Here is a 13,334-nt window from a genome sequence, read left to right as displayed (position 1 = left end):
GCCCAGAGTCCCAGGAAGCTGAAGGGAGCTTGGCTGCATGTCAGGAGCACAGGCAGTGCTGTACCTCACACCTGCAGTGCCGTGACAGTCCAGTGTGACCTGCTGTGCCCACAGCCACCTGTGTGTCTTGCATTCCTGCAGAGGATGCTTCTCTCCATTTCAGTGGGAATTCAGGAGTTTTAATTACCTAGAATTTCAAAGAGTTGTTAGACAGTGACTCAGACTTAAATGCTGATTTAAATAACTTTCCCTTGTGACTCTCAGCTTGCCTGCATATGGAGTAGCTACCATTCAAACTAGTGTTTGGAGGCTTAATTAAACCAGAAGGAAGGCATATATGTAAGAGACTGAATGTTACTAAAACCTGCAGCCTCATTCAGAGCCACTGACAAATTTTTCACATCAATTCATTTTTTTCATGTAAGAGTCACTGCCCTAAAACTTTTAAAATCCAAACAGATGAAATGGAAGGAGGAAATGCAGAGGTCATCTGAGCTGGTGTTGAAAAGCATACAAATCTTCTGCATGTGTAACTCCTGAAGTTTCTAATAATCATGTTTTGGACAAATTTTAGTGCCTGTAGTCCCTGAGGCTGGTAAGCCAAGCCATCACTGTGACACAAATCCAGTGCCAGTGCTGGTGCCCTGGCCCATCCCAGTCTGGCTGCAGTGCTCTCCAGCTGCACATTCCAAGCTCCACTTCCAGGGGCAGCACAGGCTGTGCAGGCACTTCTGCCATGGCTCTGGAGCTTGGAGGACACCACAGAGCTGCAAGGCCCCTGTGCAGTTCCTGCAGCCACACATGCAGGGCACTGCTGCAGACACTGACCTGCAGCACAAGCAGCAGAGCAGCAGCAGGGCACTGGCACAGCTCTCCTCCTCCTCAAGGATGGATTTAGCTCCCTTAGGAGGCTGGGCCGGGCCTCTGGGATTGTGCTGTGAGGAGCTCTAAGGAAGCTCAGCAGGCAGTGCTGTGCCCAGCCAAGCATCTGTGGCAGCAGAGTTACAGTGTGGGCTCACACAGCCTGCCTCCCACACAGCCAGAGGCAACGAGAGGCAAGCAGAGCTTTCATTTCATTGCAGTGCCTTTAGAAAGCTCTCAACAAAATCAGCTTCCCACACTGCCTCTAAATGCAGACTGCATTTAGAAGAGTGGCAGCACAGATTCGGGGTTTAAAATTCTGGTTTTTATTCACAGCTTGCTGTGGGGCAAAGAAAATATTTATCAGTGGCTGCTGCCTAACCTGCTGCATGCTCCCATGTGAACTAAGATTAATGACAGTATCTTGACTATCCAAACAGAAAAAAAAACAACCCAAATATTCTAAAGGGACATCATTTGGCACAGCTTAGATGCTGTGTCTTTATTTCCTCAATACAAGCTGCCAATTTGAGTACACCAATCATCTCTGCTTGTAAGCAGTGGACTATTAGTTTTAAACTTTATTCCCTGACACTGAATTTGCTCTCAGAAAAATTTACTGGAGCCTATTGTTCAGCCGAAGGGCAGAGTTGCATCCTGCATCAGGTGCAATGTGGGAGCCCAGAATCTGCAGAAATGAAAGGGCTTTGGAAGATGAGTGTGAGCAGACAATGCTAATAACACTAACAAAGAAATTAGGTTTTGCTGCAAGTCCTGTAAATGTTACTTTACAAGCCTTACAAGGTAACAGCAAATGAGTTCAGGGCAAGACATTTTTCTTTCAACAAGGAAATCCAGCAATACAGAAGGAAAATTCTGAGAATTCCTTGCTTGCAACCAGCTGAGATGGAGAATTAAGGCAGATTCTCCTTGCTGTCAGTTCCTCCCCAGGTCTGAGGAGAAATGGCACCCAACACACAGAGCCTGTGCCAGAAAGCAAAAACAGCTGATGGAAGTGTTTTCACACCCTCACCTGCTCATTTCTTCTCCTTTTCACATGGGCCTCACACCAAAGGTTGTGGCCATCTGCCCTGGGCTCCATCTACACCAGACAGTGAGTTATGATCTGGACTCTGATTTATCCTTTGTGAGCAATAACTGCATTCTACAAACCTCAGATCTATATCTTAGTCAAAATCACACAAGCCCTAGTCAGAACAACAGATCTCACATTTTTATATTCCTTGTGGAAGTTTCCAGGTTACTGTGTTTGTAGCAGGTAAGTATAAATTTCAACATTATACTGAACAAATAAGGACATAATTTATTCTACATGCAAGTTCATTATTTACCCTACTATTTACCATACCTAGGAAATTTTGCTTGATGCTAAAAAGCAATTCTGATTAAAATGATAAATCCCAAATTGAAATGCCCATTCAAGTTAATTTTTTAGAGTTGCATAGTACACAAACACAGCATGACTTGAATTCCCAAGCAGGTCTCCTTGGTGCCAAAGCTGAGTTATTCAATTTACAAACTGGAATGAGCTTTCTATTGTTTTTATAGAGGGCAAAGTTTGTAGACAGATATAATGCCTCCTATATCAAAGCTGACTACAGAAATTCTGCAAGCAGCACTCAATGCAGGTTTCCTTCTTTGAAGGAAGGCTGAGTGTAAATTTTTCCTTCTTTGAAGGGACTTGGAATCTGATTTTGCCAGTCCTGGGCAGACTGACTTTTTGAACAGATCCAAGAGGAGCAGCCCAGCTCTATTCCCTCACTGACCAGTGTGGGGGAGCAAGGTCCCAGCTGGCTCAGTGGGAAGTTTTCCTTTCTGTTTGTGCTGAAGGAGCAGGACATCACAAACACAGTGACTCATTTAACTATGGACACAGTTCATCTTTTAATGCACTTGTGATTCAGGAGCCTGGGAAAGCTTCTGAGGCAAGTTCCACCTTAAAAACACAATATCAGAATGTCACTGGATTCCAAACATCCTTTATTTTATTTCTGCTGCCATAGACAGTAATTGAACAGTGCTGTCATCAGTGTCAGTGGGAAAAGGAACATGGGTCTTCTTCTCCTGAAGATGTCATGTACATTAAGAAGCCAGTCCAAAATCCTGGAGTTAAGTACAAAAAGCAACTGTTTGAATTATAAAATACTGTATATACAGATATAAAAATGTCTCAGAAAGTGTCCCACAAAGTTTCTGAACTTTCAAGAGCAAGTCTTCAGCAGGGTAAGTAGGTTGTTGTCTTCAAAGGTGAGCATCAGTTCATTAGAGCAGAATGTCTCAATCTTTATCCTCCTATATTACAGGTGACAGACTCTGATTTTCATCCCAGCCAGGGATAACGTGGTGATCCTAGTATGAAGGTGTTTGTTTCCTGGAGCTATTAATTTAACAAGCACACTCTCTATATATAAAAATGAAATTTCAAAGAAATTTATACAACAGCTAGACTTTATAAAAATATAGATCTATAATTTTACACCAGGAATTATCCAAGGTAAGTTTTCATTTTCTTAGCCATTAGAAATTAATTGTTATCCTCTAGAACCCTATATATATGGCTAGAGTATAAACTAAAATAATGTGAAGTTATTAGCTGGAAAAGTGAGTTTGAAGGGTTTTTTTGGGCCAAAATTAACAAAGTACTGCATTCTGCAGTGCTCCTCCTGTGGGGTGGTGGACATACTACACAGTACATGTAAACTTATTCCAGAATTTTCACTTAATTCAGTGTTAAAACCCAAATAATAAAAAACTCCCACTGTCCTTACTGTAGGAAAAAAAAAGCCCCAAACCCAAATAAATAAAATTAGACATTTCTATTTTGCTGTACTGTGTTAACTCTTTACTGTGTAGTGGAGGCAATAATGAATAGTACAGCCATGTGATGAGGGAATGTAAACTGAACACATACTGGAAAAACCAGACTTTTACAGCTGTGTGTATATATATTTTTTATATATATCTATATATATACATCTACATTGCAGTTATAACTGTCACCTCACAAAAGAGATTCAATGGACTGAACAGTCTTCTCTAAATTTCCCCAGCTGGAGCTCTTCAGGAAGAACTGGCTTTCAGCTTGGACAGCAGCATCTCATTCTTACGGCACTCCTGTTAACAGAGAGCAAACAAGTGAGGAGGAATTGCTCAAACTCTGCCATCTGTATCTCCACATCAACAGAACCAAACCCTTTCTTCCATTTTGAAACATCTCCACAATCCAAAGCAGCTTGGAGTGAGTGATGAGGTGAAGATAATATTTATTCATCCATAATGTTATTCCAATGGCAATATATTGAATTTATGACATGCAAGCCAGAAGGAACACTGCTTGACCACCCACCTGAAGTTTCTGCATGTAGCTAAAGCAAATTCTGCTTTTTACTTATAAGTAAAATAAATCTGAAATGGGCATTACTTGTAGGTGATCTGGAACTTCTCAGGACAGTTTGCAAAAGAGTCAGTGCTCAGGGAACAACTCTCAGTCAGAAAATATATTCACACAAGTACACCTGTGTTCAGTACCACAACCATGACTTTTTTATTTTTAAGGGTAGCAGAGTTCAGCAGGAATTCCTTCACATGGCAATGGAAGAAAAATAGGTAAAAAACCTAACAATAAATCTACCTAAATTCTGCAAGTAGGATGTAAAATTCTGCATGTCAGAGTAGCTGAACAGCCCCTGTCATTCTGTCTGAAGCAGGAAGGAACTGTCTCAGAACAAAGCAGGAATAATTACACAAAGATGTTTTTCCTCGAACATATGAAGCCAAATGACAATTTTGCCTGCAGCATTCCTTTTCACTCATTCATTCTCATGGAGACAGCAAGTAACAGAAGCCCATCATGATTAAAAGCTTGGGAAAGGCTAAATCAATGAAGTGTTATACAGTGCTTTCACAATCATTAGGCAACAAGGCTGGTTCCTGAAGATTAATGACCAAGATCCTGCATTTCCTCCTCATTCACACACATTTCCACACTCCTCTTTGCTCCAATAACTAACTGCTCACAGACCTTCATGACATTCCACTTGAAAAACCTAAATACACCACTTGCTTGATAACCTCTCCCTGTAACATGGAGAGGTGCCAATCTAGCAGTGAAAGAACTCCCAGAATCAAATTCAGAGTCCAAGATTCACAAGGTGAAAATGACCAAGGTACATCATGAACATGGTGTGATAAGCATCACATCAGGAAATCTTGTGGATATGTTAATGCACAAGTACATCAAATAGGTCACAGAACATGACAGCTGAACATAGCAAAAGTGTTCTTACCTCTTTAAATTCTTTCACTGTTTTGAAGTAAAGCCTCTGTTTCTCTAGAAGCTCTAAGTATTCATCATTCAACTGGTCTCTTCTCATTTTGTTTTCCTGCTTTTTCTTTTCCATCTGTTGGTATGCAGGAAGGGTAAGAGATCAGATATATGGGATACACATGGACACAGTGCATAAGGAACAGCTATCTGTAACACACTAGGGGAGACAGATACTTCATAAATGATAGCCCTGGCTTGTGCTTGAAATGCAATGAACATTTAGGTCAGCTCTTAAAAATTAAGAGCCTAATGCTGAAGTCTCAGTACCAGTGGCATTGTAGGTGCAGCTGGGAACAGGGCACATGATGGTTGGGATTCTGAGGTGCTGCTGACCCTTTTCAGCAGCAGAAAGTTTCAATCAGCTCCCACAGTCAGAAACCGTGCCTGAGGTGCAGGTCTGACTGCACGCACACATTCCAAATGGAAGAGTTCTCACTGATTGCAGTGACATTCAGTTGTCTCAGGCATTTAAATCACTACAGTGCCAGTAATGAAGTTGAGGGATATAAGATTCCTGTCAGGATAGAGGTGTTACAACACCTTTGTCATACTCTATTCATTGACATTTAGTGGTGAGAAGTTTCTGATGCATGTGAAAAGAAATCATCCTTTTTAGTTGCTTGCCTAATTTGCACCTCATGTAATGGATAATAATTGTGCACAGAAAGATCCAAGAGGCTTTGCTGAGATAATTCCCAGGTTTTAGCAAAGAAAGTGAGGGGAGTCAGACCTTCATTCGATTCTGTTTGATGCCTTCTACAATCTGCTCCATCTGCCGCAAAAACTGCTCCCGAGATCCGGACGACGCCATGGCTCTGGAAAGGAGAAAATGGAACACCTGACAGGGATGTGGGACACTGGGTCTCAGCTGCTGCTGTCTTGCACATCCACCCATGTCCAAAGTTCTCATTGCTTAGTGTTCTGTGTAAAAATTCATCCTTTTAATCACTGGTACCACTGACACTAAAGCTGTTCAGCTACCAAAGAGATGGGCACAGAGATCAACTGCTAATAACTAATAAAACCATAGTTTTTTAAGCAAAGCCTCTGTTGTGAATAGTAAAAAGGTGACTAGAGGTCTAGGAGAACAGCAAATGCACAATTTCACATTGTAATAGGGAAAACCTAGAAGTCATTTTAGACCTTGAAATCATTAGAGAAAAATAAACACTGGCTGATTCACACACTGATCTTTGACCATGAACTTCCAAAGCAATAATTTTACACAGACTCCACAATATACCAAAATCTCCAAATACAGAGGTAGTTTATAATAAACATGTCTGAAATATGTCCAGTCTAATGTTTTGTACATAATGTAATAACCACAACTCCACTAAAAGGAGGAAAAGATTTAAATTAACTCCAGGAAAATTATGACTGAATTTCCACATCTAAAGAGTCAGATATTGAAAACATATGTTTGCTATAAAAGTTACGTAATTCCAAGTCCTTGATTCCCCAAACTGGCTTGAACAGAGTTAATAAACTATTCTATAAATCAGTTTATGACTATAAAATCTTCTAAGAAATTTTTTAGTCTCCATAACTGGTGCCCACTCCCATTTGTCCAACCAACTCTACCACTCTTTGCAACTATTAGGAGATAAAGAACCATAACTTACTGGTGGAAGTTGTCGTGGATAGAATTCAGTAAGTTAACCTGTGAGTTGGAAAAAGAAAAGAAAATACACATTTGTCTTTCCTGCACAGACAATAAGATGAATTTTATTTTTAAATAGATAATGCCCTCAAAAGCAGACAGATCTACAAAAATCACCACGAGTTTTCTTTCAGAAGATAAACCACAATCCTTTTGATTTAGTAACGTCCATCCCACTGGTTGAATGACAGAAGTAGAAGTGCTGGACCACAACATATTTTTAATTTTACTGGCACTCAATTATAGCACTGAGAGTTTTCCAGCATGATGCCTTCCCAAACTAAAGCAATAAAGTAAAATGGACTGTACATGTGTTCAGCAGGTGTTGGAATTTGACATAAAAGCAGATGCTGGTCCAGTGTTCAGCAGTGACTGCTGACATGCGCACAAGCACGTCACAAATAAACAGGAAAAAACACTTTTGCCTTTGAGGTGGGAACAACTCAACACAATCTATTTCCACACAGGGCTCTGAAGACTCTCCAAGCAGTGCAGTGAATTCCTGCACTGCTTTCATTGTGCAGATGAGGTTTACAGATTCCCTACCAGCCAGGCACCATTACTCACTTTGTTATGTGTATTTTACTGGGTGCTAAAAGGTGAATTCATAAAAAGTACAGAATGGCATTTCAGAGGTGTGGCTTCTCTTACAAGCCAGTAGCATTGCACCCAATGAAGACAAAAATAAACATTTATAACATTTATTGCCAGGAATATTTTGCTGCTTGTATAAATTCCCCCAACTAATAAAACTATATGGAATACATCCTATGTAACTGCCTTTGATTTTTTTTCCTGTTTTTTACATATTGCCTAGAGCATTAAAATTCAACAACTGGAAATTAATGTGATCCTTTCTCTCAGCTTTGAATGCATCTTGCAAGTCTCCTGTGGTTAAGCCTTGCCAGCAGTTTCTCCTTTTGATGAGTACTTGAAGAGTTCTGCACTAAGCAAAGCCAAGGGCTGCAAACAGAATCACCTGCCCCACTGCCACAGAAAGCTGAACTCATCTCCTAAATCTAAAATCCTCCACCTGAAAGACAGAAATAAGCAGGCATGGCAGAATCTGCAGGTGTTCCTGACCTTCCCTTGGATAAATTCAAACAAATTCTGAACAGACTCCCAAGCAGCCAAGGTGCTTAAGAATTCCTGTAATTTACAGCAGTGAAAATATTGCATTACTCATCAATATTTGCCATGTTCACAGCCCTGCCTCAAGATACTTGAGCTAAGCCTGTGCTTGAGAACATAATTACAGTTTATACAGATATATATCTGTATATATACACATTCAAGCCAGGAAAAGTAGCCCTGCCCAGCAGTGCTGCACAACCATGGCATAGGAAGAGTGCGGATGTGTCACACTACAGTGAAATCAGCACACACACCCCAAAATTGAAAGACATTATGAAAAAGTTACTTTTAAAGCCTTTTAAAAAATGCATCTTTCTCAAAATAGGGTTAAATATGAGCCATGATCACAGAGACCTTTCATGACAGAATTAAAACCCTCATAGCCAAAATTCAACTGTACAACAATTCTTACTATTGTTTTAAAGCAATGATGCTCAGTGTGTTTTACAAAAGGGCTGGTGTGGGGAGAAAAAAGGGGAAAAATCTCCCCAAAACCCAGGAACAAGAAAAAGTAAAAGCATATTCCAGAAATCTTTGTGAAGCACAGATGCCAAAGACATGTTTTATACATTATTAGACAATATTTAATTGCTGAAAACTTGGGTCTAGTATTAAATGCATCTCAAGGAAATCTCAATGAGATTACACATTTAACTAAGTTATGATGGCATCAGAAGACATTCAGCATTCCCCCTGTGAACCCCAAAGACATTGAATTATTTTGGCAAGAGTAGTCCCAGTTTATACAACAGTGAAGTAAATCTGTTCTATATTCTGTTTCTCTGTTCTCTATAATCTACTTTTTATGCCCCATTCCAAGACTAGTCTCTCTATAATTTTTAAATTTTCAGGTTTACCCTCAAAAAAACACCCCAAAAATAAAACAAAACCCCCAACAAATAAGTCTGTATTAAATACTAATGTAGGGGAGAAATTAAAGTAATGTTAAATAATATAGTTTGTACTTCATACATTTTTAAGAATATGGTATAGGACTGTTCTGAATGGAAAAATGAAAACTACCTAAACATGGATTAGAATCAGCTGCTTAAGGGAAGGAAATGGTTGCTCATGATCTCCAAAACAGGATGTGAAAGGACACTGAAAAAGGGTCTTTACATAGTCAGAAATTAGACCACTGCTTGTCTCACAAACTAAAGAAATATATCTAAATAATGCAAAACTCACTGTCTGTTCTTATTTTATTAGAATAAACAGAGAAACCTGAGCTATCAAAACATTTTGTATTTTAAAAGTCATAATTTTTATTTATACTCTTGTTTCCTCCTATTTCTCCATCTTTACTGAAATCAGACACGTGTCATTACAAAAAAGAAGACTGAAATTGCTCAGTTATGCCCAAGAAAGAAGTGAACACTACATAGATGGGAGAGAGGAGGGGGAAAAAACCATTCTTTCATGAAAACTACTCTTCTGACCCAGTGAAATCACCAGCAAATAAAGTGTAGGCAGCTCAGACCCTGAGAACTAAATCTGATGCTGCTGACAGCAGCTGGAATTTGCTCTCCAAAGTTACTGACTGTGGTCTGGGTTCATACTAAAAGGTATTGACTAAAAAGAGAGGAAAGGGTAATTCGGTGCTATGATTGCAGAGATACTTGCTGATAAATGCTATTCATGTTTCAAGAGCACAGTGAGTGTTTAAACATGCTGTACTAACAGCAATTCTTTTACAACACAGACCATTGCCCCTCCAAGACTACAAATATTCTTATGATTCTGTTGTTCCATTTTTGTTTACAAAGACCAGTAAGTCTGCTCTGACAGAAAAACTTTTTCTTTCCTTCCCCACAGACTGAATACTTGGAAAATAGTAATAACATTTTCTTACCTCCTTTTCCAAATATACTTTCTTATCATCCAGTGTATTATAAAGAGTAAAAAACTGCTTGGTTTCTTTGTGAGTTGCTGAGACTGCAAACAAAAAATAAGAGGGTAGAATAATAAAAGAATATGAGGTAAAATGGAATCTGTAAAAATACTCTGTAGGCTTTCTATAACATATTTTCCACTATCAATAATGGAACACAGTCACTAATGTACATGCAGAGGGAACATCCTCCCAGAGTTTCTCTCAGCAGGGCTCCAGCTTTCATCTCTTAGAGGAACAACACAGCTCAGAGTCTAAATTAAGGCCCAACTGCTGGCAGCCCTTTCTGCCAGCCCATGGTGGCACCAGCAGCTGCCTGCCTGTGCTGTGCCCTGACACCACCAGGCAGCTGTGCTGCTCACAGTGGCCTTGCCTGGGCTGTTGGAGGGGCACAGGCTCAGCAGGGATAGGGAAGAGCAGATAATCTTGGTAGGACTGTGTGGGGAAAAAGTGCATTAGACTATAAATGTCAAGCTACACATGTGCAAGATGCCCAACAAAGCTTTTGCTGTTTTAAAGTTTTTTTTTATTTTCTTCATAATCTATGCGTGGTGATAGAATTAAATAATATTTTCTGGTTTAGGTGGTTACAGCAGATGTTGGTCAGAGCTCAGCTGGGAAGGTAAGGCTCAGACATGCCTTCCCTTTGGGTCTACAAGATGATACTCAAATCTGCTGAGTCTTACTCTAGCCTTTAGTTCTTCAATGCCTGAGGAAATCCAATATATTTGTGACTCCCAAGGAAAGAGTTCAACAGGCAGCAAAAGTAATTCTGGCTAGAAAGCACAAGCTGGAAAAAATGTATGGGTTAAAAATGATAAACCTCAGTGAAATCTTACTCATTAGCCTGGTATTTGCAGAACTGCTGCCAAATGAAAGAGGCCTTTCCCAAACTATTTCCTTCATGCACCTCCTTCTGCTCTTCCAGCAGCTCTGGTAGTCACAAGTCTTTCATGAGTGGATTCCACAAAACAACTCAGAAAACCTTTCAATATTTCACCTATGTTGGAAAGTTGTGCCAACTTATGGAGCCTTATGGGCACACACCAGAACCCAAGCAGGGTAAAACAAAGGGGAAGAAGAAGAGGGAACCAATTGGCTCTTTGATTCTCTTACACATTTTCAATGGAAGAGGCTCAGTTAGGTCAAAACCAAAACACTGAATATAGCTGAAAAGGATTCTGGTGCAAAAATCACAAAATCACAATGGTTTGAGGTTAGTGCTGAAGATTGTCCTGTCTAACCCCTTGAAGCAAAGTTAAAAAAATCCATGTTTTGGCAACTGAAGGTCACCTGAATCTGGCTAAGGGAAAAGCCTCTAAGTACCTCTAAAAATACAACAATGCACAGAAAAACTGGCTAGAGATTTCCAGCTCATTTCTCTAGAAGCTTAGCCTGTGCAGTCCAGGTTCCCAGCCATGACTGAGCAGTGTGTTATCCTGAGATACTACTCACACTTGGTACTTTAGAAAACAAAGTCCCATAAAAGCATCTTAAATCCACCCCCAAAGCTGCCCAAGTCTCTTTGATGCTAATCTCTCAGTACTTCAGATATAAAGGAAGCTCCATCTTTTGAGCAGGTAGCTCTGACCAGACATGACAGAGAATGGGCAGAAAATTTAAGGAAAAAGAACAAAACTCTTTATAGCTGGACTGGATTAAATAAACTGCATGGCACAGCAAAGGGGGGAAGAAGCACTGGACTTGTACTCACATCTATTCCATGTGTTTGCACAATACCTGTGGAGGACAGCACAGAACTGTGCCACTGGAGATGCCTCACCAGGGCAGGGGATTTGGATCCCACTCAGATAACCAGTTTGGAATTGCCCACCCTTCCAGAGCTTGCTTCACACATTTATTTAATAAATGCTGAATATCTCTGAATCATTAGCTAGGTTTTCTTATGCTAACACACAAGTTAGTTAAATATACACCAGTAAGCATACTGGTCTGTTATCAGTTTAGTGGAACAACTTTAAAATTTTATTCCATTTGTACCTTTTCCAATTTTATAATTTCTGATCATAACAGTTAAAGACAATTTGTATTCTGCTTCTACCAAGATATAGCAGGATTGTGTTAATTAAAAATGAAAGAAGTCAATTCCCTCAAGAAACTGTTTTTACTTGATAGTTCTTGACATAGTTTGGTTCAGAACCAGTTATGCCATGTCAGTGGAAACAATAAAAGCAATCTAATGATAAGGCAAATTAATTAAACACGATTCAACCTCACAGCAACCTCATTTGTAAATGGTGAATTAAGGAGTTTCAGAACATACTGGCTATTAACCTAAATGACAGAACCTGCTGCAGACAAAATTTAGCCCAGAGATCTTGTGCATCAAGTTTCACCCTCAGGAGGAGTCTTAAAGCCCAGCTTATAAAACCTCAAAAATATGATGTGTAACATGAACACCAAAAACCTTTAAAATACCACCAAATTGGCAGGTGCTGTTGTTACATGCCATATGCTTAAAATGCAACTGCCCTCCTTTCAGGGCTTTAGCCTTCAGCAGGATGGTCCTGCTTGATATACATACCCTGACTGTAAAGTTCAATAAATCTCTTCTGATACTGTGTGAGCTCAGCTCGGCTGGGTACTTCATCAATCCTGCGCTGTAAAATGGCTATTTCTCTGTTTCTTCGTGCCTGAATAGAAAGTTAGGAGGGGAGAAAACAAAGCCTCTTCTTGTTCTCTTCTTAAAATGGATGAAGCCCCCCCAGCAATACTTTGTCATTAAATAATTGATTTTAAAAACAAAAAGCTTTGGCTGAGGATCAATTTATTGTTTTCTTTTTGCAATTGATTTGTGACAGAAACAATTGTTAAAATTAGCACAACAAGACAATGTATTATAAATTCCAAGATAAGACAAACATCAGCAATTTTACACAAGTAAGGACACAAAGAGTAACTCACCAGTAGCAGGCGGATCTTTTGAAGTTTCTCTTTCTCAGCTTTGTATTGCTGTTCTATAATCTTATTTGGCTCCTGGAAGTTGAGAACCCAAAACAATTGTGTATTACAGTAGCATACGAGAACTGCAGTGCAAAAATGGGCAGATTTGGTTTGTTTTCTGGTTTTGCCTATCTTTGGCTCCCACAATAACACCACCATTCATTGTTTGGGGGTTTTTAGAATAACAGTTCATTATCTGTATTAAAAGCCTGACATCATTTACTCTAAACAAGGACATTTAAATGATTTTTAACTTTTGATATTTCAGTTTTTAAGAGTTATCAATAGCTTTTGCACTGCTTTACAACAGTCACACTTCAGATGAAGATACAAATCCAAAGACTGTCAGTACCCCTTGTCTGAGTGTTTATACTTTGATTCAGCGGTGGCGTTAAGAATAAACAAGGCACCTGAACAGAACATAAAGCCTCTGACATGTGTTCTAAACTTCCTGCAGTGTGGGCTTCTAAATT

At 39.6% G+C, this 13,334-nt stretch overlaps 1 protein-coding gene across 1 annotated transcript in view; it reads right to left on the bottom strand.

The window, feature by feature from the left end:
- Positions 1–2,845: 2,845 nt before the first annotated feature.
- CCDC93 (coiled-coil domain containing 93) overlaps positions 2,846–13,334 on the bottom strand; it is a 32,119-nt gene continuing 21,630 nt past the window's right edge. The window contains exons 17-23 of the mRNA XM_059476198.1: positions 12,823–12,894; positions 12,443–12,551; positions 9,859–9,941; positions 6,835–6,872; positions 5,940–6,024; positions 5,169–5,282; positions 2,846–3,996 (exon numbers count right to left, since the gene is read on the bottom strand). Of these exons, the coding sequence (XP_059332181.1) occupies positions 3,943–3,996; positions 5,169–5,282; positions 5,940–6,024; positions 6,835–6,872; positions 9,859–9,941; positions 12,443–12,551; positions 12,823–12,894 (555 nt within the window). The 3' untranslated portion in view covers positions 2,846–3,942. The remainder of the gene's footprint in view (positions 3,997–5,168; positions 5,283–5,939; positions 6,025–6,834; positions 6,873–9,858; positions 9,942–12,442; positions 12,552–12,822; positions 12,895–13,334) is intronic.

Source organism: Ammospiza nelsoni, chromosome 7 (genome assembly GCF_027579445.1).
Source record: "Ammospiza nelsoni isolate bAmmNel1 chromosome 7, bAmmNel1.pri, whole genome shotgun sequence".
In the NCBI taxonomy this organism is placed as follows: Eukaryota; Metazoa; Chordata; class Aves; order Passeriformes; family Passerellidae; genus Ammospiza; species Ammospiza nelsoni.
Note: the sequence above shows the minus strand (reverse complement) of the source record. Positions and strands in the feature narration are given on the sequence as shown.